The sequence below is a fragment of the Canis aureus genome, chromosome 10 (genome assembly GCF_053574225.1).
Source record: "Canis aureus isolate CA01 chromosome 10, VMU_Caureus_v.1.0, whole genome shotgun sequence".
Lineage (NCBI taxonomy): Eukaryota > Metazoa > Chordata > Mammalia > Carnivora > Canidae > Canis > Canis aureus.
In genome coordinates, this window is record NC_135620.1 from 14281088 (window position 1) to 14307388 (window position 26301).

Sequence of the window (26301 nt, forward strand, 5' to 3'; positions counted from 1 at the left end):
AAAATCTAATAACAATTTATGACAGGATATATAAAAGAGATAAACCTCCCACCCTGTCTCATATTCCCAGCTCCCCCTCCCCCCTCAGCAAACAACCACTGCATTTAGTTCATGAGTATACTTGCATGGATACTTCATCCACATGCAGACAGATAATGGACATTTACGGTATGTATTCCTCTTGCCCCCCCTTTTTCTTTTTACAAAACATGAATTTTTTCAAAGCACGGATTCATAGAAAATGGAGCAGTAAAGAATAGAGGGATGGAAACAGAATAAAGAGAAGGAAGAGAAACCCCACTGCCACTTGAGGCAGGACATGGGGACAGCCGTCACCTGCTGTGCTCCTAGTTGGCGGGTTTGGTGGTGTGCCTGGGCTTGGTCTCAGGCTTCCACAGTGCTTCATGCGGAGCCTTTCTCGGGCCTCGTCCCCACTACTCAGCCATTTCCAGACCAGCCTCCCCCGCCCCACTATTTCAAACACTTGACCATCTCTACAACCCTGGTAACACTGACCTTCCCTACCTGGTAAATCCTCAATCATTTCACTTTGAAAAGTGTAGAAATCTCATGCAACAGTTTAGAAATAACAAATGGCTTTCATCTCATTTGTCACTTTCGATCAATTGATCATGGCTGCTTAATGTGCTCGGCCGAGGGTGCCGGCACAGCCATCAGAGTGGCTACTATCAAAAAGCCGCAAATGACAAGTGTCGGCAAGGATGTGGAGACCTTGAAACCCTCACACATTTGCTGGCAAGAATGTAAAACAGTACAGCCTCTGTGCAGAATGGTCTGGCAGTTCTCCAAAAGATTAAAATTACCGTGTGATCTAGCATTTCCACTTCTGGGTGTATGCCCAAAAGAGGTCGAAGCAGAGGCTTGAGTAGATGATTTGTACACCCAAGTTCTTGGTATTATTCACAAACGCCAACAGGTGGAAGCAACCGTCCATCAGTGAATGAATGGATAAACAAAATGTAGTCTATGCAAGCAATAAAATATTATTCAGTCCTAAAAAGGAAGTCCTGACACATGCCACAACATGAATAAATCTTGAAGACATTATGCTAAGTGAAATCAGACCGTCACAAAGGACAAGTCCTGTGTGATTCTACTTATATGAGGTACCTAGAATAGTCCAGCTCATAGAAACAGAAAGTAGAATGGTGGTTGTCAGTGATGGGGGAGGGGCAGAAATGAGGAATTAATCTTCACTGGATTTCAGCTGGGGAAGAAGATGAAGTTCTGGAGATGGGTGATGGGGATGCTCGCACAACAGTATGACTACTGTATGCCACTGAATTGTACACTTGAAAATGGGGAATGTTGTACCGTGTATATTTACCAAAACTGTTTTCAAATTTTATTTTTTAAAGAATTTTGAACGAGTAAGGATGTAATACAGTAACCAGTTAATGATATTTGCCAGGGTGCAGGAGGGACTTTGGCACGTGTACTTGGTACTTTTCTCATGTCCCTGACAGCCTCTCAAACAGTGGCTCTCAGTCAGGGGTACACACACGTCAGAATCACCTGGGGTGGGGCCTTTGGGTACTTAGACAAGCTGCTGAGTTGCTGCCGATACACACGTACGTTAGGAACTACTGTTTGAGGGATGTGAAGATGTGAGATGCTTTACGAACTACCCTTCCTTAATGGCTGCTGACTTTTATGCTTTCTGCAGGACCCACTATCCAGAGGACATCGGTTCACCTTCTGGGCTGTTGCAGGCGGCCACAGGGAGGTACTTGTCATAGTTGTTGAGGCTGTATAACAGACACAGCACGGACACGGTGGCTAATGAGCACCCAAATTCTCCTCCCAGCTGGGAGGTCCAGGATAGGGCACCGACACACTTGGTGTCTGATGTGGGGTTCTCTTTCCTATGTCCTCGTGTGGCAGTAAAGGGGCGAGGACTCTCTTTGGAGTCTCTTATAAGGGCACCCAGTCCTTGCCTCCTAAGGGCCCTTACCTCCAAACACCGCCACATTGGGGATTAGGTTTCAATGTATGAATTTGGGGGTGGGTGGTGGAACAGAAAGATTCAGATGGTGGCAGGACCTGCAGAAGCAGCGAGGGTGACAGCTTTGAGTAGTGGCCTCATGACGGCCTACCTGAATATGTGTTCGGTTACTCACCCACTCGTTCAGTGGCGTGCCCGTGAGTTCCCTCGCCACATGAAGGCACTGCGTTTGGCCTCTGAAGAACAGAGACGTAATCGTTGTTTGGGGAGTTCGGGCATTTACTAGAGAGTAATGTTTCTGTTTAACTGAATCAGATAGAATGTTCAGGGAGTAAGGCTGTGCTCGCCAGTCTCCGTACTCCGCTCTGAAGCCGTCCTTTTCATCTGGGCTTTGTTGTGGTTTTCATCCTCGATGATAATTACGGATCTTGAATTCAGCAGCGGAAACCCAGGGAAGAAGCAGACGCTAACGCACAACTGCTATTTCTGCAACATTTTTGTTTTCTGCCCACATGCATGCCTAGTGAAACTCTGGCCTCTGGTCAGGGTGAAGAGGCATTTATTTGTGTGCGAGGGGAAGGAGGGTGCGTTCAAATGTTAAACCCCTGAAGTCTGTGTAATTATCTAGAGAAAAACTTGGTTTTATGTCCTAGGGTAGAGCTGGAAGTCTGACCTCTAAAATGTGAAGCATTTTCTGTCTTCACTCCTCTCCCATCATCAGGCAGAGGGACCTCAGCAGTGTCTCCAGCTTTGATGCTCGATTTATGTAGACACCCCTGTGTACTGAGCTCCTACTGTGTGCCACATATTATTAGACTAGGGTTTTTCAGACCTTATTCCACTATCACCTTACAAACTTCTTATGAACTCTGAAGAAGAAAGTGAAGATCAGAGGGATTATGGTAAGTAGCTAGTAGGACTGCGCCCTCATTTGGGCACCAAGAGGTATGAGGCTGAATTCTGTCCATAGATTGTCCCCCGAAGGCTCATGACATCTTTATGAGGTTTGTATTCTTACCATTTCACTTTAAAGAGAAAAACGGAGGCTAGGAAGACTGAACAGTTTGACCAAGGCTACCAGGATTTGAGACTTAGACCCCTCAGTTCAGGTTAATCCAGTCCCTCATCAGCTTCCCATTCTGACTCTTCATATTTAGGCACATTTCTGAACCACATGTGAGTGCCCAGGTGGGAAAGAGCTAGGCTTGTAACAGTTGCTGATGTTTCTGCATGATACTGCAGGTTACGGGGTGCTGCCCCATCCTGCCTGATTCAGCCACGCTCTGTGCTCCCAGCAGCAGCCTCCTCCCAGATCTCTCTGCTTCTTTCTCTACAGTCCATTCTGCACACAAGAGCCAGAGATGTCTTCTTAAAGTGTCCATCAGATTATGTACTTGGTCAAAATCTTCCAGGAGTTTCATTCCCACTTAAAGCTACAACTCCTGCCAGCATCTCCAAGTTCCTTTGCTCTCCTGTTGCTGGTATTCATTCAAGTGGTGACACTAGTGTTTGAGTCCCCAGGACTTGCTAACCTTGGTCCCTCCTTAGGACCTGCTGGTCTCTGCCTGAAATACGCCTTTCTCCCTTGAGAAGATGCTCATTCTCACCTGAAGAGCTTCAACATCACCTCCACAAAGAGCCCCTCTTAGGTCACACCACTTGGCACCATGATTTCTTTTTTTAAGATTTTATTTATTTATGCATGAGAGAGGCAGAGACATAGGGAGAGGGAGACACAGGATCCCCATGGGGAGCCCAATGTGAGAGTAGATCCCAAGACCCCGGGATCACACCCTGAGCCAAAGGCAGATGCTCAACCACCGAGCCACCCAGGCGTCCCTGGCACCATGATTTTTTTTTAAATCTTCAGTATTGAAGTAGAGTTGACATATATTAGTTTCCAGCATGCATTATAATGACTCAACGATCCTATACATTACTCAGTGCTCACCATGGTTAGGTGCAGTCATCATCTGCCACCATCCGTCATTACAATATTGTTGACTATATTCCCTGTGCTGTACTTTTCATCTCCAAGACTTATTTTATAACTGGAAGTTTGTACATCTTCATCCTCTTCACTTATTTTGTCCATCTCCCTACCCTCCTCCCCACTGGCAACCACCAATCTGTATCTATGAATCTGCTTGTTTGTTCACTTGTTTTTTGGTTGCACACATAAGTGAAATCATATGGTGTTTGTCTTTCTCTGACTTGTGTATGGCAAACTGTTACTTCATAGCAGTTTTTACCATCTGTAATTCTGTTTGTTTACTGTCTTCCCCCCTCCCCCCGCCCCCTGCACTCCCACCAAGAACATGGACTCTGTGAGAGCAGGAGCATCTTCTGACTTGTTTATCCTCCTCCTCTAGTGTGGGGCCAGGAGTAGTTCTCCTGAGATTCTGTGAAGGAGTAGATAGCCAGCACCCTGTGTTCCCAGCACCCACCCAGCTCAAGGCTGGTTCCACAGAGTCGGTGACCTTGAATTAGGATTTGCTAACATCTTTCCAAATTCCCATAATGTTTCATTACATCCTGACTATTCTGAAAACAATAATTTCCTACAGTTTGCTCACTAATTTGATACAGAGTGGTAATGGGTTGGGTAACTACACCCTTGGACGATTTCTTAAACTATCATTCTTAACAAATGATTAATCTAAATCAGTGCTTAGAAGCCATGGTTGTGTGGCACCCTAGGGCAGTGGTTTTTTTGAAGTTTGGACCTGGGACCAGCAGGATCAGCTTCATCCAAGAAATTGTTAGAAATATAATTTCTCAGGTCTTGCCCAGACATACAGAATCAGATTCTCTGAGTGTGGGGCCTGGAGATCTTATAAGCCTTTAGGTGATTCTCATGCACAAGGAAGTTTGAGAACCACAACCCTGGAACATTTCAAATTATTTTCATGTTGCATATTTTTAAAATATTTAAACTTTTTAAAAAACTTTTTAAATTAAAAAAAAAAAAACCTTAATACTTCTAGAGGGAGCAGACACAAAATCAAACATGGTCAAGAGGGCTCCAACAGAAGGCTGGTGATACCTTTAGGACGACAACCCATCAGCATCTCAAGAAAACTAATAAAGTATTTTAAATGTAGTAAAAGATAAGGGCTTTCCCATGAACTTTTATATATCTATTTCATGGCAATTTTTCTTCATCACATCAGGCAACAAAATCTTTCTAAATCCTTGGTATCTTTCTAAATTTTAATCTGAATTTGAATGTGACTTCATGGAACTTACAGAATAATGTGATAGTGGATGGGTAAAAATCCCCCAAAATTGTCATTATGAAGTGTGTTAAATGCTGTGAAGGAAAATGAAGGTGTACTATGCTGTAGGGAAAATACCAAATTTATATTGGAGCAGGGCAGGAATCCTCTCTGAGGAGGTGGCATTGAACTTGAGACCTAAAGGATGCTGGAGAAATTAGCCAGGCAAAGAATGGGAGGAGGGAGTGTGTTGCAGAGACATCACGAGATTCTAAAGCCCCGAATCAGGAAAAGGCTATCGTCAAGTCTGCACAGAAAACCAGTAAGTGTGGAGGACAGTGAAGGGCCAGATCCCACAGTGCTCCCCTCGGGAGATGGCATTCAAGACTTTGACCCGCAGCCTACATGCAATGGGAAGCCATTGATGGGTTTTACACAGAAGAAATATAATCTATTTTATTATCTTTTATTCAGCTTTATTGAAGTATAATTGACAAAAAATTTTACTTTTGCATTCATTTATTTTTTATTAGTCATGAGACATTTAAAAAAAATTAGAGCTTTTTTATTATTATTTAAATAATCTCTACACCCATGTGGGACTTGAACTCATGAGTGGGAGATCAAGAATCGCACTCTCCTCCGACTGAGCCAGCCAAGTGCCCCAGGCGTGAGACATTTTAAAGCATGAGTTTTTAAAAAAATCCTTCAGGCAGCTTGCAGACATCAACAAACAATATGCGATTTAGGGTAAGACACATGATATATCACACTTGAGCCAATTTATTTTTAAAAGATCATTGTGGCTGCTTATGGAGAATGCCTGGCCAGGTGCAGGATCTGAAGCAGAGAGACTACTGGGGGTGCCTAGAATAATCTGGGTGAGAGATGACCCTTTCCTGGAAGGTGATAGCAGTGAAGAGGATGAGATGTGGATATTCAAGATGTATTGCACAGCCACCAATGAACTTGGTGATGACTTGGAAGCAGAAGGTAAAAAGAAGGGAGAAAGAAGTCAAGGATGGGTTTTGGGCTTGCACAATGGTTGGATGGTGATGCCATTCATTGACTGGGACTCGGAGTGGGAAGTTGGGACCTGCTATAGATGGAATGTTTGTGTCTCCCACCTAAATTCACATGTTGAGACCTACTGCCCAGGGTGATGATATTTGGAAGTGGGCCTTGAGGAGGTGGTTAGGTCATGAGACCCTTCCCCCTTGTCCACCATGCAAGGATACCATGAAAAAGTGTCAGTCCGTGAGCCAGGAAGAGAGCCCTCATCCGTCCCCAAATCTGCCACCAGCCTCCAAAATGGTGTTTATAAACCACTCAGTCTATGGTACTTTGTTGTAGCAGCCCGAGTGAAAACGGGACCCTCATCCCCAGGGAGCTCCAGGTTTGGGGATAAATCCTTTCCTTCTTGGTCTCTCCTCTAGCCCATACACTGCGACCCTTCCTTTGTGAGTTATGCCTGCAGCAGCGTGAAAGCAAAATGAGGCGCAACACCGACCCACCAGCAGAAGGAAACTCAGCTAGATTCTTCCCGTCGTGGTGACAGAGTTGTGCTGAATTCTCTCACACCTCTCGCACAAAGGTCAGAGGATGCTCTGTAGTCAGGAACCGAGCAGAGCAGAGGGCAAAACCGTGGCGTTGATCACAAAGTACATGGTACTGCTACCAGCCTGAGCTTCCAGGTGGAGCGTACTGTGATCTCACACCCTCTACTCGCTGGCCACCCCGCACGTCCTGCATCAGGTAGGCCACACGAATCCCCCAACAGATGAGGATTTAAACATGAGAATTTCTAGGGTGGATGACCTGGCTTCCATAGTATTTACGGTTGTGGAGAGTGGGTTCTCATCACCCCTCAGGTCAAATTCAAACTTCTCTGCTCAGGCCTGGGCCTCCACCAGCTGCCAGCCAGCTGGCCATGCTCACAACCAAGGAATGACACCGAAGCCAGCTACCATCCACCACAGAGACTGCCACTTAAATCTTACAGCCACCTGGAACTTTCCTTTTACTGTTTGACACCTACCTCATGTTTGCCAATCTACTTCTACTATACACTTCAAACTTCAACTCAGAAGGTATTTTTTTAAAGGTAACGGTCTCTGAAAAGGAGCAGAAACAGTCAAAAGATGAATGCCAATGTTATACAATCTTCTGAGAGATTTTAAGTACCTCATGGTATAAATGTAGACCTACTGGTTTGGGTTACTAGCTCTGAACGTACTCACTGAGCATCGGTTATGTGTAAAACACCAGGGGTGGATTACAGTGAAGATCTGATCCTTAGAGGAGCCTCCAGTCCAAGAGGAGATGAGAAACATCTGGAAGTAAGCAGTCGGAACCCCAGCTGAAGAAGTTTCCAGTGAAGGCTTGCAGAGAGAGCCCCGTACTGAGTCCTGCAGGGTGACAGGGAACAGGAGCAGCAAGGGAGACTTGCAAGGCAGAGGGAACAGCTTGTATAAGGTTTGGAGGCACTTCAGAAGCTCTGAGATCTTTGTCAGAGGCCTATACTTCCCGGCTGACAGGGATAGATGAAGTCTTGAATTTCTCTGCTCCATGCTGACCAGTTCTCATTCCTCTCCTGACATCCCGTCATATGGTGGGTCCTGGTGCCCAGAAGTGGCTCAGAAGGCTGACCTGGTTTGTGTGTGTGTCCAGATTGGAGGAAAAGACTCAAGTTCTCGAATCTGAATAGCAAAGTTTCAGGACGTACTATTTACCACCTAGGATGGAAGGGGACCAGAATTTTCATGGCACTTTAAATGCCCAGGGTGCTTTGGGAAGAAGTCCTTCCCACCTTCTGAAAAATTGATGGGTGTAGGGACAGATAGCCCCTAATAAAACCGCAGAAGTGGGCAATGGGGGGGGGGGGGATATTGGCATGTTGCATCCTCTCCATAACCTCCAAATCTCGACTCTTGAGCATTCTGTTGGAACTAGTGATGGGATGAAATTTCCATGTATCGGTTTTGTGATGCATTTAGTTTTGACTTTAATAGATGGACCTTTTTCTCCCCCTCTTCCAGACAGGGCTCCTGTGATTAGTCACTGTTGTTCTGTGTTAGTGCCAGTTACTTTTCCATCACTCAAGAATATCAGCAACGCCAGCAAATCTCCAAGCAGGTGATGTTATATCACACCTAAAACTTACGCTTGGCCACAATCTTAAGTCCACAAGATGAATTACAGACCTAAGTAAAAGCCGTTATGTACTCAACAGCACAAAAATTTTCCATTACAAATACTGTTTTTACTCTTTCTTAATTTAAAAAAAAAAAAAATGCCTTAAGGGGGCTTTGAATTTCCAGGCCTTCCAGATCAAAGATTTCTTCAGCTGTCTGAATTATAGGAATGTTGAAAAACAAAAACAAATCCTTTTCCTGCTATAAAATCTTTGCCATGTTTTTGTCTTTATGTAACTCAAAACGGCTGAACTTTTTTTAAAAAAGGAGTTTGGTGAGTTCTGTTCAAAATCTAAAAACTCATCAGAAATGAAGTAGTTAATAATTTTGAAAGTGTCCTAGGAATAAGTTTTACTAAAATGTATCTTATTTGAAGATCCCTAAAATTGCTAAATAGCATTTGGAATAAGACAACTTACGGCTAAGGATACCAAAGTATTTTAAATTGTTTATTAAAGTGATTCAGGACCAAATTTTAATAATTGGGGCATGGTGATGGTGGTAGCCTGTATAATTTTCCTCTGATTTTGCACACGCCCTTGGCTGTGTGTCCTTTTCACAGCATGATTGCCAAAAGAGCAAACTGTTCATTTCAAAAGCTTTTGCAGAAAGCATAGGCTTTTTGTAAAGCAGTAGTTTATAGTTGTGAATTTGCTAATGTTTTTTTTTTTTAAGATTTTATTTATTTACTCATGAGAGACACGGAGAGGGAGAGAGGCAGAGACACACAGGCAGAGGGAGAAGCAGGCTCCATGCAGGGAGCCCGACGTGGGACTCGATCCCGGGACTCCAGGATCAAGCCCTGGGCTGAAGGCAGGCGCTAAACCGCTGAGCCACCCAGGGATCCCTGCTAATACTTTTGATAGGTGTGACCTTCAAGAAACAAACAGCTTTGGGCAGGGGGTGTGTCATCTGGTGTAGTAGACAGCCTGCCGATTTCCTCCCTGTGTGTTCAGTGCTCAGAGTTTCAGCCCTTTGAAAATGAACCCCTTCTTGCTTTGTCACTAGAGAGATGTCATTATGCTCATACTAATAAAAAATATACAACCCACTGTACTGTACAAAAGTACATGTCCCCACGCACAGAGGAAGCAGGGGCTCATGTGCTTGCCCTCTGACGCGGAAACTTACAGCACTTTCTGTGTCTAACGCATATTTGTTTCCAATTTCCTCCCGTGTTACCTTAAAAATGTTTTTTAAATACATTTTTTCCCAATGATTAAAAACAAATGCCCCTTAGGGGATAATTGGAAGATCGAAAAAAGCAAAAAATATAAACTCAAGAGTTTAAAAATCTCACCATTTGCGTTTGCTTCATGACAATTCATATTTTGTTGCATTTGCTTTGTGAGAGTGTATTTACACACTTGACATCATGCTGCACACAGAATCCTACCATTTTTCTTGAAAGTGACCATTTTATCATGTTCTAAATTTTCTATCATTCATCTTAATGAACGCATGGTATTCTATTATGGGATGTATGACATAACCATATTGGGACATTCAGGTTGCTTCCAATATTTTGCTAGAATAAAGAATTCTGCAATTCACATTTTTTTAAGTAAACTCTACCCCCAACATGGAGCTGAAATTCATGATCCCAAGATCAAGAGTCACATGCTTTACCAACCAAGCCAGCCTGGTACCTCTGCAAATTCACATCTTTTTACACAAAGCTTTTCGATATTGCTCCATTAGACAAAGATTTTAGGTTCTAAGTCACAAGCATTCTATTTTTCCTGGCTGAAGCAAAAAAAAAAAAGAAGAAGAAGAAGAAGAGAAAAGAAAAGAAAAAAGAAGAAGAAAGAAGAAGAAGAAGAAAAGAAGAAGAGAAAGAAGAAGAAGAAGAAGAAGAAGAAGAAGAAGAAGAAGAAAGAAAAGAAAAAAGAAGAGAAAAGAAGAAGAAAGAAGAAAAAAGAAAAGAAGAAAAAGAAAGAAAGAAAAAGTATTAGCTTGCAGAGCCAAAGATCTAAGGGTAGAGATGGGCTTCAGGCATGGCTGGACTCAGGGGCTGATTGGTGTCTTCAGGAATACCTCTTTGTTTCCGGATCAGCTTCCCTTTGTGCCAATTTCATTCTTGGCCTTGCTCCTGAGAGATAGCAGCTCTGTCCCAATATCTCCATTGGAAGTCCCACAGTTGAGACTCACCACCATGACTCAGGTCAAATATCTCTTCCTGAGCCAGTCACCAGGCCCAGGACAAAGGAATGCCCCAGTTAGCCTTTCAGACATTCCTGCTCCCTCTTTCTCACTCCTCTACCACCCTTGCTCTGCATATCTGGACTCTGATCTTTATTGAAACTACCAGCCCATCACCAGGGCCACTGTTCTCACACACTCTTCCCTCCACGTCACCGTGGCTTGCTGCCCTCACTTCCTTCAGCCTACACTCAGGACTTCCCAGACCACCTCTTGACTCTCATCTCTCTGTGCTGTTTCTCTTCAGAGACTTCTTACTACCTGATGTCCTATTATATATTTATGCGGTATATGTTCCTATTATTTGTTTTCTTTCATGGGAACCATGAGCTGCCACTGTTAGCAGCTCTACGCGGCCCTCGATAAATAATTATCAGGTGAGCTAATAAATGAGTTTGTCAGGCCATATACTAACCCATCTGTAGAGTCAGCCTACTCCACCGATACGAAATGCTTGGGGGAACGCTCTGACTCCCCAAAGAAAATAGGTGGCCCTCTCCAAGCCACGGGGACTGGATGCTGGACTGACCAGCGATGCCCATGACAGTCTGATGTCACTTTCCGGAGCAAAGTCACAGGAGCAGGACTTTAAAGGATGTGAATGTTTTGAGTTTCTTGATTTGTATACTAGTTCCCCTATAAAAATCCTCCTTGCAGCAGACTGAGCAACCTTCCTTAAATGCAGACCATGGCCTGCCCTTCCCCAGCTTAACGCTGATAGCCCCCCATGTGCTGGGCATGGGGAAGAACTCCACCCCAGCCCCCAGGCGCAGAACAGTCCTCTCAGCCCCTGGGCCTCCCAGACACTAGCACACGCCGGAACCTGCTCCTTCCCACTTGAGGACCCTCATCACTGGGGCCTCCCTGTCTGCCAGGAAGGCCCGCCGTGCTGCCCCACTGCTGCCCTGCCCTGGCCACCAGCGTCCCCTCCTGGCCGCTCCAGCTCACATGTGTGGGACCTCGCACCATCAGTGCGCTCTTTGCTACCTTATTCTGTCTCTGCTCCAGAATGAGGTCCCCTTCTCACCGCCCCTTACCATACTCCAAAACTCAAAACTACTACCTGGTATATCAAAGGCTGTCAGTAAATTTCTGTTAACAAAAAAAAAAAAAAAAAAAATTGTTTACCAAGAAGGTTGTAGTGATTAACAGAATGCTCATTACATTTCATCTCCTGTTGAAACAGTTTTCTTAGAATACAGCTCAAGAGATGGAATTTTTTAAAAGATTATTTATTTGAGAGAGTGAATGAGCAAGAGAAGTAGAGAGCATGAGTGGGGGCGCAGAAGAAGCAAACCAGCCCCCCCTTCTCTCCCAGCAGGGAGCCTGATGTGGGGCTTGAGCCCAGGATCCTGGGATCATGACCTGAGCAGACACTCACTCAGCAGACTGAGCCACCCAGGAGTCCCCATGGAGATGTAATTTTTTTTAAATGTCATTCTCAAAATTTATTGATTATTTCTTCTTTTTATATTGATGAGATGGATTTAGATGGAACTCTGGGGGTCCTCACTGCACGGGTCCTAGAGAAGCAGGTATCACTCCAAGTTGAACAGAGAGCAGGTGCTCTGTTACAACATGGCCCCCGCAGGGTTCTACTTTCCCATCTAGTTTAAGTACAGTCTGAATCTTCATGCTTCCTTGTGTAGGAGGGAAAAAAAGATGTCCTTTTGTTGCAACTCGACTCAAGGAAACTTTGTAAAAATGTTACAGTGAGGGGGCGGGGCGTGAAAAAAAAATGTTACAGTGAGTAAGAATTAGTGAATTACTCCACTCAGGTATTTGGGATGTGGTTAGGCATTATTTCTGTTCATTCCTGTCCCTAATTATCCAGTTGTGTTAGCATTTTGATTTACAGAACGCTCTCTAGCCTATTCATTGTTAACATTAGAGTCTGCATATTTTTGTACATGAATTTTTAAAAGCACTTAAAAAAAAGACTTGCAAAACAGTTGACCTATATAAAAAGCATTTAATATAGAGGACACAAGAGCACCTTTTATCAGGTAAAAGTCCCTATGACATATATCAGATTATACTCATCAAATCTCTCTTTAACTGCAAAGAATTTCTGTTTGAATACAAAAAAACAAACTTCACACCACATCTTCTTCAGACAAATCTTCAGTGTCATTCACTGTGGGGATCACAATTAATTCAGCAAAATAATGAATGACTGTGTTCAAAAGGAAACAGAAGATACAAAGTTTTCTAATTTAAAAATAGCACCATTGGAGGAAGAGGATAGGTCTTGTAAGTGCCAAGTCCTTAAACAAGTGATTTACCACAATTTATGTAAACTAAACACTGAGTGGTTGATGTTTGGAACTTTCCTGTGATCTAGGGTGAGACACAGAAGTGAAAAAACAAAGCAAAACAGTAACTTTGGAGAATCAAAAGACACACATGGGTGCAAGCTTGTGTGCACGCACACACATGCATGCACACATACACACACACACACACAAATCCCTGCCAGAGTGTCTTCCTTGTTTTCTGCCTGTTTTATCACCAGTCAGCGACCTCAACCACAAAAGGAGTCTTCACGTCTATCTTGCCACTGTTGACGATGGAGCAGTCAGTGAGCGGACGGTCGTGCCCATCGGTTGCCTGAAGTTCTATGGAGTGGACCACAGTCTGGTGAGAGAAGAGCAGACCCCTGGTTCACTTCTCACCAGCAACTATGGCGATCAAAGGTGAAATCAATGGACAGTCTGAAAGCCCAAGTGGGAAAGCCCAGGTTTGTTTGTTTTTGGCATGATACCAAAGTCATGCAAACCAACTATGGAAAACTTAAAATATTCAGGAAATTTATATATTACAGAATAAGATTATCCACTACCTTGCTACTGAAAGAACATTCTTTTAATTAGCATATTATAAAAATAACTTGATATTTTCATAAACACACAGCTCTAATAAAATGTATTCTTACCCACTTTATATCCCAATGTAAGAGTTAATATGGACTATGAGTCAGTTTCAACTCTAAGGACCTGGGTCAGAACGCAGATTTTGAAGTAGAGCTTGTTCTGGGTTTGCCCATTTTAAAGCTGACCCAAGCTGGGTGCCTGGGTAGCTCAGTGGTTGAGCATCTGTCTTCAGCTCAGGTTGTGATCCCAGGATTCTGGGATCGAGTCCCACACCAGACTCTCTATACTCTGCCTCTCTGTGTCTCTCATGAATAAATAAATAAATTCCAATAAATAAATAAAGTTGACCCAAGCCATTAACCTAGAGGTGGAATTAGCGACTCTAACCCCCCAGTGGTACGAAGGCCCTTTCTCTCCCTGGAAGGCTGCACAAGCCCATGTACCCCTTGTGCTTCACACTGAAGGAGGGAAGACTGGTCCAGGACTAGGAATGTTGACTTCAGATGGGTTTCCCAAACGGGGTTGAGACAAAAATAGCTACTAAGCATCTCATTGCCTTCACAGTGCCAGCCAAGTCAATCCTTGGCCTAACGCAGTGGCGACCCATTTGATTACCTGTGGAACATTTTTAAAAATGCTTTTTTATGGTTAAGATTGAAATTTCTATGTATATTTTCCCACAGTTTTTAAAAATGCTGATTTGTGGGCCTACCTCTGGAGGTTCTGACTCTAGAAGTCTGAGGTGAGCTCAAGAAAACTGTAGCACTTACAAAGCAACCCAGATGATCTCTGAGTTGGAATTCAGGAGATTCTGGAAATTCCTTGAAATGCTTTGATTTTTTTTTTTTAGATTTATTTATTTATTCATGAGAGACACACAGAGAGAGGCAGAGACACAGGCAGAGGGAGAAGCAGGCTCCCTGAGGGGAGCCTGGTGAGGGACTTGATCCTGGGGATGACTACCTGAGCCAAAGGCAGACAACCACTGAGCCACCCAGGAGCTCTGAAATGCTTTAAAACACACATACACAGACCATTTTTTTTTTTTCCTCCTGGAGAGAAAGTCTATAGTTTTCATTAATTTCTCAAAGAAGTCTATGACTCATAAAATGTTAAGGACTGTTCTCTGAGACCAGACAGCAGGTCCCCTAGGACACACCCCAGTGGGTGGAAGGAAGTTGGTAGAGTCAGGGCACTAAGACAGAAGATCTAGAGAGCAAGAAAAAAAAGCCATGACCAGAAGAAGAAAACACATCACTCGCACTCTTCATTTCTCTTACAAGTTAGCACAACGTATTAAAAAACGCTCATTGCATGAATGTTTTTTTTTTTTTTTCATTGCATGAATGTTTGAACCTGTTTACAAACTTCTTAAAATCCGGTTAGGCCCACTGGTCAAAGTCACAGCCTGGTGGAACGCACACACCCTCACGTTTAGCTCCTTTCGAGAGCATCGGTCCTTCAGAGACTCGAGGAGCGCGGGAGTGTTTCTTTGGGTTATGAATTGGACCCCTGTGATAGTCCTTGAGACATACCTGCAGGAATCTGAACTCCCTCTGGTAATTTTGGTTGCTCTACTGACTGCATCTTTGAAGGTGACTTGTTTCTGTACTGAACCATGTGGTGCTCAAGGGTTTTTTTTTTTTAATATTTTATTTTTAATCATGGTAAGAAACCCATAACATAAAATGTACCACCTTATCTCTTCCTGAGTGTGCAGTGCCGTAGTCTTAAGTATATTCCCATTATTGTGCAACTCATCTGCAGAATTTTTATCTTGCAAAACTGCAACTCTGTACCCACTGAACACAAACTCCCCATTTCTTCCTCTCCACCAGGCCCCGGCAACCACCATTCTATTTCATTTTACATGCATCTGGATGTATCTGGATACCTTTTATAAGTGGAATCGTACAGTCTTTTGGGACTAGCTCATTTTACTCAACATAGTCAAGGTTCATCCATGTTGTAGCACATGACAGGATTTCCTTCCTTTACAATGTGGAATAATAATGTACGATAAGCACATATGGGGCCCGGGTTTTATATGGTTACATTAAAAAAGAGTTTTTATTTATATCCAGTAATGAGATATAAATGATGCGCTCAGTTTTTTGGTGTCAGGTCTCCATCTTCTGCCTCAGTGCTCCTCAGGTTTAAAATATCATACACAATTCACTTCTGAAGAGCCCAGTTGGCCTATAATGATGGATCTCTAACCCACACATTTTAAGAGAAAGATAAATCACTAAAAGGACTCTCACTTTATATAAAGCTTTAAATGAGAAATAATGAACGTATCACATTACCATTCCATCAAGGACTTTTCCAAATACCACATGTTTGCCATCCAACCAAGTGGGCTTGGTCAAGGTGATAAAGAACTGAGAGCCGTTGGTGTCAGGCCCAGCGTTGGCCATGCTGACCCAACCAATGCCATAATGCTTCAGTTTGAAGTTTTCATCTGGAAACGTCTCACCATAAATGCTTATACCTGGGTGAGACACAATGGAAAACAAAAAAAGAGGAGTTATCACCAGATGTTATATGAAAGTAAATTCTTCTAAGGGAGCCATAAGGTTTTAATAGAATTGGTTAACAGAACCCTCTAGGAGCTGGGCATGGGGACAAAATGGTCAAGCATAAGGAGAAAGAGAAGAAGTGGTAAAATTCACTCCTTTGGGAAGCAGGGCACCAGAGACTTGGATAAACACACAAAAGCCTTAAAGATGGCCTGTCCTCTGGCCTCAAAACAAGACTCCAACCCCGACCAAGCAAATCAATGATTTCACTGGGAAATAAGAAGGAAGCAAAGGGCAAGATGACATCAAAAAGTCACGTGGAAAGGTGGATGAGCCATCTTACTGGCTCCATGTCTGTCCTGGGTTTCAGGTCACTCCTCCCTAAGCACCCAACCCTGGTGCCATCAGTACTCAATGAAGACTGTTAGCTAATCCTCATTACCCTACAGAACAGGTATTCTCAATTGCATTTTAAATGAGGAAATAGCAGTGACAGAGCTTGGACACTGCACAGCAGAAAGCTAAAGACACGTGCCTTTCTGACACTAAAACTGCAGCTCTTTCCTGAGCCAGCATTCAAGCAAGGAAGGTCAGCCTGGACCTCATTCAGCACGACAACTTCCAGGCTCATCGGGTAGAGAGGGGGATGGCAACTGGAGCACCCGAGTGATCCGACCTTGAGCAGAAGAGCTGAACACGAGCATGGACTGGAGTTCCAGCACAGCATCAAGCAGAGCAGATCACATTTTCCCCATAAAACCAGAGCACAGACCATCAGAGGTATCTACTCCCTCTAACACCCTTAATACGTGTCATGGTGCCAAGCTGGCAATCCTCACTCAGTTGGACAGACCAGAAGTGGGTATCAATTTAGAGATGATTGGTAGGCGACAGATGAGGTGACCTAGAAGGAACACTCTGCTCACAAAGAGGTCTGGTCTGGATTTAAGTGATCCAAAAGGTCCTACCTCCAAAACTCAGAGAATTTTAACTCAAGACATGTGTGCACACAATTGAACATATGTGCGCGCGCACACACACACACACAGCAGCAGGAAAGGCAAAGAGAGAAAAGCCAGAAGAGAGGACACAGTAAAGCTCAGTCACTGTTCCTGTCGGGCACCAGGGCTGCAGAGTGGGATTCCAGTCTCAAGGGCACTGCTACTCAAGCTGCAGGCTTTTCCACCTGCGACCCAGCTCTATGGCAGCGGGGGAGGAAGGATTGCTTTCCTGGGCATCCTCCCCAACCCCACTGACCCAAGTAACCTGAACACGTTTCTCTGCTCCATTCTCCATCCCCATCCCCTGCAGCATTTTTGCAAGGACTAAAAATAATTTTCCTGAAGGCCCTGGCAGATCTAAGTCTTTAATGGTAGCCATTTTGTTATAAATAAGTCATGGCAATAAACATAAAATTAGCAGTAATGCCTGAAAACGGGCCTACGAGTTTCTTTAAAAAGTTAACAAGTTAAATGCATGAGAACGAGTATTTGCTGAATTAAAAATCTTAAACCTGAAGTAAACTGAAATTCTAGTGTAGTGAGAGACATTGTGTGTGTTCAGGAAAAGAAGTCACTAGAGTTCCGAGGGAAAACAGTCCAGAGAGGTGGGTGTGTGCCCCCAACGAGGAACAATAAGCTCAGGAGTTTTTTGACATTCCATAAATTTAATTATTTGTGCTTCACAGAACTCTAGCTTTGCTTATAAAAATGTATCATTTTGACAACTCATGATTACTTATTATTATTATTATTATTATTATTATTATTATTATTAGGAAAGCTGACCAGAATAATGGAAGAATTTGGAACAAAAGGGATAAATCCACCCGCAAGCCTGCCACCTCAACTCGAGTCTCGCCCGCGGGGAATGCTGCCCCCAGCCCTCCGCCGCCACATCCAAGGCCCTAGCTGGCTGCCGCCCCGGTGTGCGCACACTTCCACATCCTCCCTTTCCTTCTGGGGACGGGCATCTTTCTCTTCTGCTGCCCACCCGGAGCCTAGCAGTTTAATAACTGCTGAACAGTCTCCTGCAGGAATGTATCTCCACTGTGGAAAGGTAATGAGCAAAGCAATTTGGTTTCAAGTTGGAAGGCCATGAGCATTCATCCCTGTGACTAGATTTTGGGTAATGAGCCCCCCTTCCTGAACCCTGTCCTTCTGAAGAATTCATTTGGGGGTCCCGAGGAATTTGTTTCTTACATCTGGGAATTCAATTCAGGGACTTGATCTTGGGTTTTGGTTTGGCGAGCAGGGAAGGAGAAATAGAAAAGGCATTGTTACCGCCGGTGCCGTCTCCACTGGTGATGTCTCCTCCTTGAATCATGAAATCTTTGATGACACGATGAAATCTGCTTCCCTTATAGCTGTATCCTTTCTAAAGAGATTATGGCAATTGAATATATGAGTAGAGAGAACCCATACTGCAAGATGAACCCCAGTATTAATCTGGACGTGACAAATGAGAAAATGACACGGACTAGCTACAGAATTAGTAAATCCTCTGCAAGGATTTACTGGTAGAAATGCATCACTGACGGACCCCAAATAAAGAAAGAAGTCAACCACGGAAGTAGAGCAGTACTTCCATGTGAATGGAAGTGAAATGAGAGCAATCTGTATTTTCACATGCTGTTGGTTCCTCTCAATTTCTAGAACCCCAAGGACACTGAGCGACCAAAGAGCGAAATTTTGTAGGAAAATAAAATATTGTAAGATGTCTCGGGCTCATCGGACCTGCTAAATCAACACTTATTTTCCCAGAAGACATCTTTCCATGGGGCTTACACAAAGGAAGACTCCCTTTTGTGCTAAGGGATCGAAAACTGAGACATACCTCCCCTGTTGCCAGAGCGACAAAATTTTCCACGGTCTTAGGCACAACCTTTCCAAAGAGGCCAATCACAATTCTGCCAACATCTTTGTCTCCGATCCTCACATCGAAGAAGACCTGCGAGTGGGTGAATGGCAGAGCAGAGGGTTACGGCGGGGAGCGCCACGACCACAGGGGAAGTGAAAGGTAAAATCTGAGAATGCATTCGGGGTGAAAGCCCTGTGCACCCGCCCCAGCAGCTTATAAAGGAGCTCGAAATCCATCATGTGGGTGCTTTCCACCTGTAAAAATGCTCGTTCCACAAACATATAGTTGGCACCTCCTCTGGGCCAGGCACCGGGTTTGAAGTTTGACCCGGCATGGCATGCCAGAAGCAGCCAGTGAGGCCTCTGCAAACTCCAGGACCCCGGCACGGCCCCCCGGGGCACTGCGGCTACCTCCCGGTTGCCAGCTTTGTGCTCCTCTGAAAGGTGATGCTCTGGATCCTGGCGGCAGAGAACCACTGCTGAGGCAAGAAGTACTTTCACCATCCAGATTTTTTTTTTTGGGGGCGGGGGGGGGGAGGACTTCAAACAGTGTCCAGTTCCCAGGGCACTCTCCGTAGACCTCTGCTGTCAAGGGAACTCAAGACATCAAGAGGCACAGCGAGTCCTCCGAAAGGCCTGCCCCTCACTTCGGAGCCCTGGAAGGCACCAGGTCCCCAGCCTGGTGCAGACCCCCGACAAAGCCATTTACCCTGCAACCTCAGATGCCCCACTCAGCCCTCATGCTCCCCAAAGTCATACGGGGATACTGTGTTATTCTCCCTGCGGCACATTTTAGAATAGATGAAAGAAGACACGTACCCAGAAGTGAGTGGGGGTCACTTTTTGTGCAGATGAACCTCACAAGTTTGCTTGAACTATTTTTTTCAAAAAACTGTTTCATCCAAAACGAAATTTATCTACGTCTTGCTTCACCAATCACCATGTTAGGATGAGTAGAATGCTTGAAAAGGCTACGGAGTCGAAGGGCATTCTTTAGCGAGTTTAGATTATAGGAACCAATTTACTATTTGAAAGGGGGGGAAAAAGACATTCAAGAGATGACTTTAAAAAATATAAGAAGGGTTGTCAAAGAAAAAAGATGTCTTACAGTTGAGAAAAATCATGAAGTAAAGACTGTCAAGCTTTAGTTCAAGACAAGAGCTTCTGCCAATACATCAGCACGTCTGTCATGGGGTGATGTGATATTTAGTGTTCCATGTGGCATTTTAGAATTTTCACATGGCCACAGCAACCAAAATTGGATTATTATTTATACGGCAGAACTTTACAGAATGCATAGAAGACTGTGCCCTTGAGATGAGCAGGGTGCTTGAGGAGAACAACAGCATGGCTCGGGGACAGGAAGCAGCAGGAACAAACCAGGAGCCTGGTGGCGCAGAGCTGGTGTCACAGAGAAGCAGTTTCTCCAAAGGGATTCCCAAGCCAAGGAGTGAATTCAGTAACAGGCAAAAGGGAAGCAGCACCAGGAGAAGAATCAAGGACAGAATCTTAAAGGAACACCATGCAAGACACTAGAAAAGCCTGCCAGACTTTGAAAATACAGATGAGAAAATAAAGCCGGTGTGTGTTTAGACAGCAAGGAGCATGTAAAGCGTGGGAGAGTAGCAGGAGAAGAGGAAGAAAAGGAGCCTGTTATCCCACAAAACTCTTCAATAAAAATCTGCCTTGCTGACATGCAGCCTAGTGCACATACTAATATGGCTTTTTTCCAAAGTGCAGTGTCCTTCCACTTCATGACTGACAACAAGAAAATACAGCAGACTTTTCCCGACTCCATCGGAAATGATAAAAATCAAAGCTTCCACAGACTACAGGTACACAAGAACACTGCATCCCCGGGCCTGGAGGGATGCTACGGGTGAGGAAAAGCTTCTGGGGGGAGGTGTGATGCAAAGCAGGCCTGCAGGGAGGGGAGTGGCCTCCAGGGACAAGAATGGGAATAAGCCCCCACCTCCCACCCACCCCCACCCCCACCACCCCCAGTGATTCACCAAGGATTCCCACCAAGGAGAGTGAAAGCCAACACTGCAGTCCGCAGCTGCAGCTGACTGGGCTGTGATTTGTCCTGCGTATGGCTCTCTCAGTCCAGGCAGGGAACCCCCTAAGGGGTAGAAATGGTGTTCTGAGATCCCCAGTGCCTGGCACTGCTTGGGCTCAAGCAGGTACTCAAAAAATGGTGAGTGGTTCAATGCGAAGTGATGCTACATGAGGACCAGGGCACACACCCCTGGACAGATGAAACGTCATGGTCAGGGGTGATGATTATCTGTGGGGATCAGGGTGGGCTTCCTGGCAGAGGTGGTCAGGGGATTCCACACTGCACTTCAGGAGCAAGCTGAGTCATTTCTCTTTTCCCTTGAGGGCTGCCTTTCGAAGTCATTTGAAAATTATGTGTTACTGGAGGTAGGGAGAAGAGAGAAGAGGAAACAGGCACTCACACAGCCTGATCCTAACCCCTATAAGTTTAATCCTGCTTCCATTTCCAGAGCAGCTAGGGCAGACACCAACCAAATACGTGAGCAAACTGTTCCCCACCCCCCAAGCCCCCCAGCCCTCCCAGGCCCCCCCTACCCCACCACTAACTGGCTGGGGGACCTTGGGCGAGTTAATTCAGCTCTAAGCTCCTGTTCCTCATCTGTTCGACAGATGACCCTTCCTTTCAGGGCTGCAGTTTCACGGGAGCATTAACAAGGTAACATAAACAACAGTAACAAATGACCTCTTAAATCACGGCTAAGCACTTTACCTGCTTTATCACATCTAATATGCAAAAACATTCCTAGGTAGATATTATCACTGTCTCCACTTACAGAGGATGAAATGGAACTTCACACATTAATCACTGCCCAGGGGCACCAGGCTGTAGCCACATGGCCACTCCATGCTGTAGAAAGTGCCAGCAAGTTGGGCCCTGAGTGCAGCTGGAAAGGTGCACTCCCAGCACTCCCAGTCACGGTGCCTGACCTTGCACAGGACCCATGGCATGTGCTGACAAGCGCAGGGCTGCGAACAGCGGGTGGATCTGGAGACCAGTGAGCCAGAGCATGGACCTGAGTCTCCTTGGGCGGGGCCCCGCAGGCAGCTGAGGTGGGAGCCGCTGAGCGCCGCTGAAGCCCCATGGGGGACCGCCCAGCACACCTCTCTTAGTACAGAGTCCTATTTTTAAATGAAATGAGAGGAAAAAGAAAGGACGATGGGGAAAACATTAGGGCAATGGCCAGTTTATCTACTTTTCCGAACTCAAGAGAAATAATTGTTGAAATCTCTATTTTCCTGTAGATTTAGTTCTTTTAATAAGTCCACTGAAAAAGTCCTTCAACAGGGTCAAATCTGCAGAAGACTTGTCTACACAGTGAGCTTTTAGAACTTGAGAAATTTGGTAGCAAAGGAACAGAGACACATTACTGAGAATAGAGTGCAGGAAAACTTAAGTGACAGCACCCTAGCCTAGGAGCAGAGATGTTCCACCCTTCCCCTCCTGCAACCACCAGCTTCTTCCCCTCTTGCACCCCCTTCTAGATGTTCCCAGCCAGGGCTACACACAGATGGTGATGGACTTGATCTGGGGTGGGTCTCTGCACTGGGAGGTTTAAAAGCTTTCCTGGTGATATCTGTTCTCAGGTATCTCAGGGGATATATTCACACTTAGAAATTATTCATGTTCATCTGAAACTCACACCTACCCGGGAATCTTCTGTTTTATCTGGCAATTCTACTTTGTTTCCCCCACCCCCATCTAAAACGTCAGCAAGTCCTGTTACACTATTTCACATCCTCCCCCCACCCCCTTCCACACACACGATTCCCCGTTTCCAAAGTTACCACTCAAATCCAGGCCACCACCATCTGGACTCTAACATGCAGCCTGAACGCTCTAACTGCCCTTAGACTAAGACCTGGAATTCCAAGATTAACCTTCTCAAAACCCACTTCTAACTGGGGCCTTCAAGGCCCTCCACGATTTTGCTGCTGATCACCCTTCCAGTCTTACCTCAAGATGCTCCCCTCTCTCCCCTGGGCCAGAGCCTGTCCCCTCTCTCTACCCTCTGAACTCTCCTGGCTTTCCTGGCCAGAGGCCTTTGCACCTGCAGCTCCCTTCCCTTCCAAGTGTTTGCCAGACTGGTTTTTCTTACCTCCAGGTGTTTTTAAATTGTCACCCAGTCTATAGAAGGGTTTACAGTAGTCTCCGCCCCCTCGCCCATGGTTTCCATTTTCCCAAGGTTCAGTTATTCACCTCAACCGCATTCCAGAAGTAGATGGTTCTCCTTTCGAGCTGAGCTGCGGTCAGGAAATGAGTAGGAGCCTAACATCTGCCTACACAGTCACCTCCCTTCATCTTATCAGGCGCTTTATCATTTCCCATCCTCACAAGAAGAAAGATGAGCACAATAAGGCATTTGGAAAAAGACAACATTCACATAACTTCTCACACTATATTGTTATCATTATTCTAGTTTATTATCAGTTAGGGTTGTTCATCTCCTACTGTGCCTAATTATTAAATTAAACTTTCTGATAGGTATGTACGTATAGGGAAAAGTGTAGTATAGGGGTTTCCTACTATCCTGGTTTCAGAATTCGAAGGGGGTTTTGGAGCTTATACCCTGCAGACAGGAGGGGACTACTATGTTTTATCATTTTATGAATTTTATGCTTATGATTGTATATTGAAAGACCCAAATTGTATCTGCAGACTGAAAGACTCCCCCTCCCCACCCATTCAGCTCCGTGGCCTTGGACAAGCCATTTCTCAATTTCTCAAGCCCAAAATATCAAGGGGCTGGGAGTAGACTCAGTGTTCCAAACAATGGGCCTAAGTTTCTCCCTGACACACACATACACCTGCAGCATGGTATGGCCTTTCCGTTCATTCTTTGGCTACATCACATGTTGGGGGGACCTTCCCCTCCACAAGCCTCCCCGCCCCATGTCAGGTGAGGTCTGTGGTAAGAAGATGTAAGCACTCTACTTCTGGTTCAACAGTATCATTCCCGCAGGCAAACTTCGGAGGACGTATTATCAAAACAACTTGCAGCTGCTCCTCCTTCCAGATTCCAAGACCCTGCTGCCAGGGGGTTTTTCTAGAAGTGGTGATTAGGGGCACCCAATCATTCCCCCCCACCCTTCCTTCCTCCCTGGCTCTGTCTCTCTCCACACCCTCCCATTATCTTCTAACCTGAGTAACACGCAGGAAAAAGCACCGAAGGTGGAAGGTGGAGAGACGTAGTCCAAGGCCGATGTCCCACCCGCCTGGCCTTCACTATGGGGATGGAAAGCCTGGTGGGCCTAGCACCTTCCCAGGCTCCGGTCCGTCTCAGAGCGTCCGAGGCACCCCGCCTCCCGCTGCCAGCGCACGACCCCCCCGCCACCAGCGCGCACACCCTCCTCCCCCCCCCCGTCCGCTGCCAGCGCACACACCCCCCCCCACCCCGCTGCCAGCGCACCGCCCCCCCCCGCCGCTGCCAGCGCGCACCCGCCCCCCCCCCCGCCGCCGCAGGGCTCGCGAAGCCCACCGGCTGCCCCAGGGCAGAGGCGGGACCCGGACTCCCCGCGGCGGGTGGCGGCGGCGCCCCCTGCACCCCCGCGGCTCCGAGCGAGTCTCTTCCGCGCCCCCCCCTCCCGCTTCTATTCCCGAGTCCTCGCCACGCCGCCGAAGGAAGTACTCGGGCCGCCTCCTTCCTGGAGAAACAGCCCGCAGGCTCCGGAAGCTCCCCCCCCCCCCCCCCGCTGTCACGTCGGACCCCGGCCCGAGACGAAGTTCCAAGGGCTCAGCGCGCTCCCCCAGGCCTCCCCGGGCAGCGCCCCCGCCCCCGGCCCCGGCCCCGGCCGCCCACCAGGCACCTTGGCGGTCACGGTGGGGCCTCGCCTGCTGACGCCCGAGGCCCCCGCGGCAGGCGCGAGCGCGCCGAGCCCCACGCAGAGCGCCAGAGGCAGCAGCAGCCGGCGACCCGGGCCCATGGCGAGCGGCGGCGGCGGCGGCGGGGGGGCGGCGGCGGCGGGGCGGGGGCGCGGGCTCGGCTGCCACCGCGGCCTCCGGGACCGTGCGCGGGCCTCCGGCGCCGCCGCGCCTGCGCGCTCCCGGCGTGGCGTGGGGTGGGGGTGGGGGTGCGGGGAGGGGTGGGGCGGTCCGGCGGCCCGGAACCGGGGCGCGCTCCGCCCACGCTCAGCCCAGCGGCCCGGGCCGACCGGAGCCGGGGCCGGGGCCGGGGCCGGGGCCGGCGGAGACGCGGAGACGCGGAGCCTCGGCGCGCCCGGAGCGGGGTGCGCGCTGGGCATCTCCGGGCGCCTCCCGCGTGGGCGCCTCCCGCGTGGGCGCCGGGGCAACCTGGCCGAACGCTCGGGACTCCGCGCTCCGAGGCCCCCGCGGCTTGCTGAGTCCCACAGCAGGCTCCCTCCCTGGAGGGGCCGCGCAGCACCTGCCGGGGTCACGGGGACCCGGTTCCTTTAACGCTCTGTCTAGCCTCGAGGTGTGGAGCCTGGGTGGGGTGCCTGGAGGGCTCCGTGTGGCGAAGGGCCCTTCCTGGGGAGGATTCCAGTTGGAGGTGCAGTTTCACAAGGATCGGGTTTAGGAAGAGTATTTAATGACCTGGCAAGAGCTCGCTCTATTTTTAAATGCAAAGTTCAGTTTGCGAAATCAAGTAGAAATTCTGATCTCAACTGGGGAAACAAATATATAGAGGCGTTTTTAAAATGGAAGGGAACGCATCAAAGCATCCACAGTAGCTATGGCGATAGAATTACGGATTTTTGCTATCTTTGTAATTTTATGACTTCCAGGTGTTCTATAATAAGCATGCACGTATTTTGTAATCAGAAAAACGTTATTTTAAACCTCGGTGTTTTCTGAATTAAGACTTTAAAAAACTTTTTAATTTTAGAGGACGAGCTCCAAAATTAACTACAATTAGTATTAGTATTCTCTTCGTTTTCTGAGTGGCTGCCATGACATTCAAGCCAAGATTTTCCTTGGGTAAGAAGATAGGATTTCTACCTGTAAGTGTAGATCTAAAATTATACTGGGACCATTTCTTTAAAAAAAAGATTTTATTTATTTATTTATTTATTTGAAAGAGAGTAGAGACAGAGAGAATGAGTAGGGAGGGGGCAGAGGGAGAGGGAGAAGCAGACTCCCCACCGAGCAAGGAGCCCAACCCGGGGCCAGATAGGAGGACCCCAAGATCATGACCTGAGCCAAAGGCAGAGGCTCACCTGACTCAGCCACACAGGTATCCCGGAACCATTTCTTATATGTAAAAGGAACGACTACCATTTTGGAGAAGCTGATTGACATTTTCAAACTACTTTGATAATTCAGTCCAGTGAAATGTGTAAAGGCTAAAGGCTTTCCTCATAACCTCCCACCTCTAATTTTTAAAAAAGAGTCTTCTGGGGCAGCTGGGAGCCCAGTGGGGCTGGGAGTGGGGGAGTGGGATGGGAGGGGGGCGCT

At 46.6% G+C, this 26301-nt stretch overlaps 1 protein-coding gene and 2 long non-coding RNA genes across 14 annotated transcripts in view; 1 reads left to right on the forward strand and 2 right to left on the reverse strand.

Moving 5' to 3' along the window:
• Window positions 1-2294, reverse strand: part of LOC144321999 (uncharacterized) — a 34116-nt gene extending 31822 nt beyond the window's left edge. For all 10 annotated transcript variants that reach the window (XR_013387544.1, XR_013387546.1, XR_013387549.1 and 7 more), the window contains exon 1: window positions 2142-2294. This is a non-coding gene — a long non-coding RNA (uncharacterized LOC144321999). The remainder of the gene's footprint in view (window positions 1-2141) is intronic.
• On the forward strand, window positions 1776-20567 carry LOC144322001 (uncharacterized). Its single transcript, XR_013387551.1, has 2 exons — window positions 1776-2868; window positions 17753-20567. It is a non-coding gene; the product is annotated as an uncharacterized LOC144322001 (long non-coding RNA).
• PPIC (peptidylprolyl isomerase C) lies at window positions 12533-24850 on the reverse strand. 3 transcript variants are annotated; one of them, XM_077911421.1, is made up of 5 exons: window positions 24696-24850; window positions 18811-18924; window positions 18258-18351; window positions 15763-15947; window positions 12533-13217 (listed from the first exon to the last, which is right to left on the reverse strand). In XM_077911421.1, exons 1-5 carry the CDS (start codon window positions 24810-24812, stop codon window positions 13089-13091), a joined length of 639 nt encoding a protein of 212 aa, XP_077767547.1. In that variant the 5' UTR covers window positions 24813-24850; the 3' UTR covers window positions 12533-13088. The 3 variants fall into 3 exon arrangements, with proteins under 3 accessions (XP_077767547.1, XP_077767544.1, XP_077767546.1); XM_077911418.1 differs by lacking the exon at window positions 24696-24850 and adding an exon at window positions 19089-19352; XM_077911420.1 differs by lacking the exon at window positions 24696-24850 and adding an exon at window positions 19089-19352 and having other exon boundaries at window positions 13157-13294.
• Window positions 24851-26301: the final 1451 nt, after the last annotated feature.

What these genes read in the sequence shown, in the direction of transcription:
- PPIC (XM_077911418.1), bottom strand. Translation starts at nt 19,337, where the DNA reads ATGGTGAAAGTACTTCTTGCCTCAGCAGTGGTTCTCTGCCGCCAGGAT. An exon ending in TGGAACGAGCATTTTTACAG is followed by an intron (nt 18,925 to 19,088) that starts GTGGAAAGCACC and finishes ACCCACTCGCAG; the next exon opens with GTCTTCTTCGATGTGAGGAT. An exon ending in GAAAAGTCCTTGATGGAATG is followed by an intron (nt 13,218 to 15,762) that starts GTAATGTGATAC and finishes TTCTCTCACCAG; the next exon opens with ACTGTGGTCCACTCCATAGA.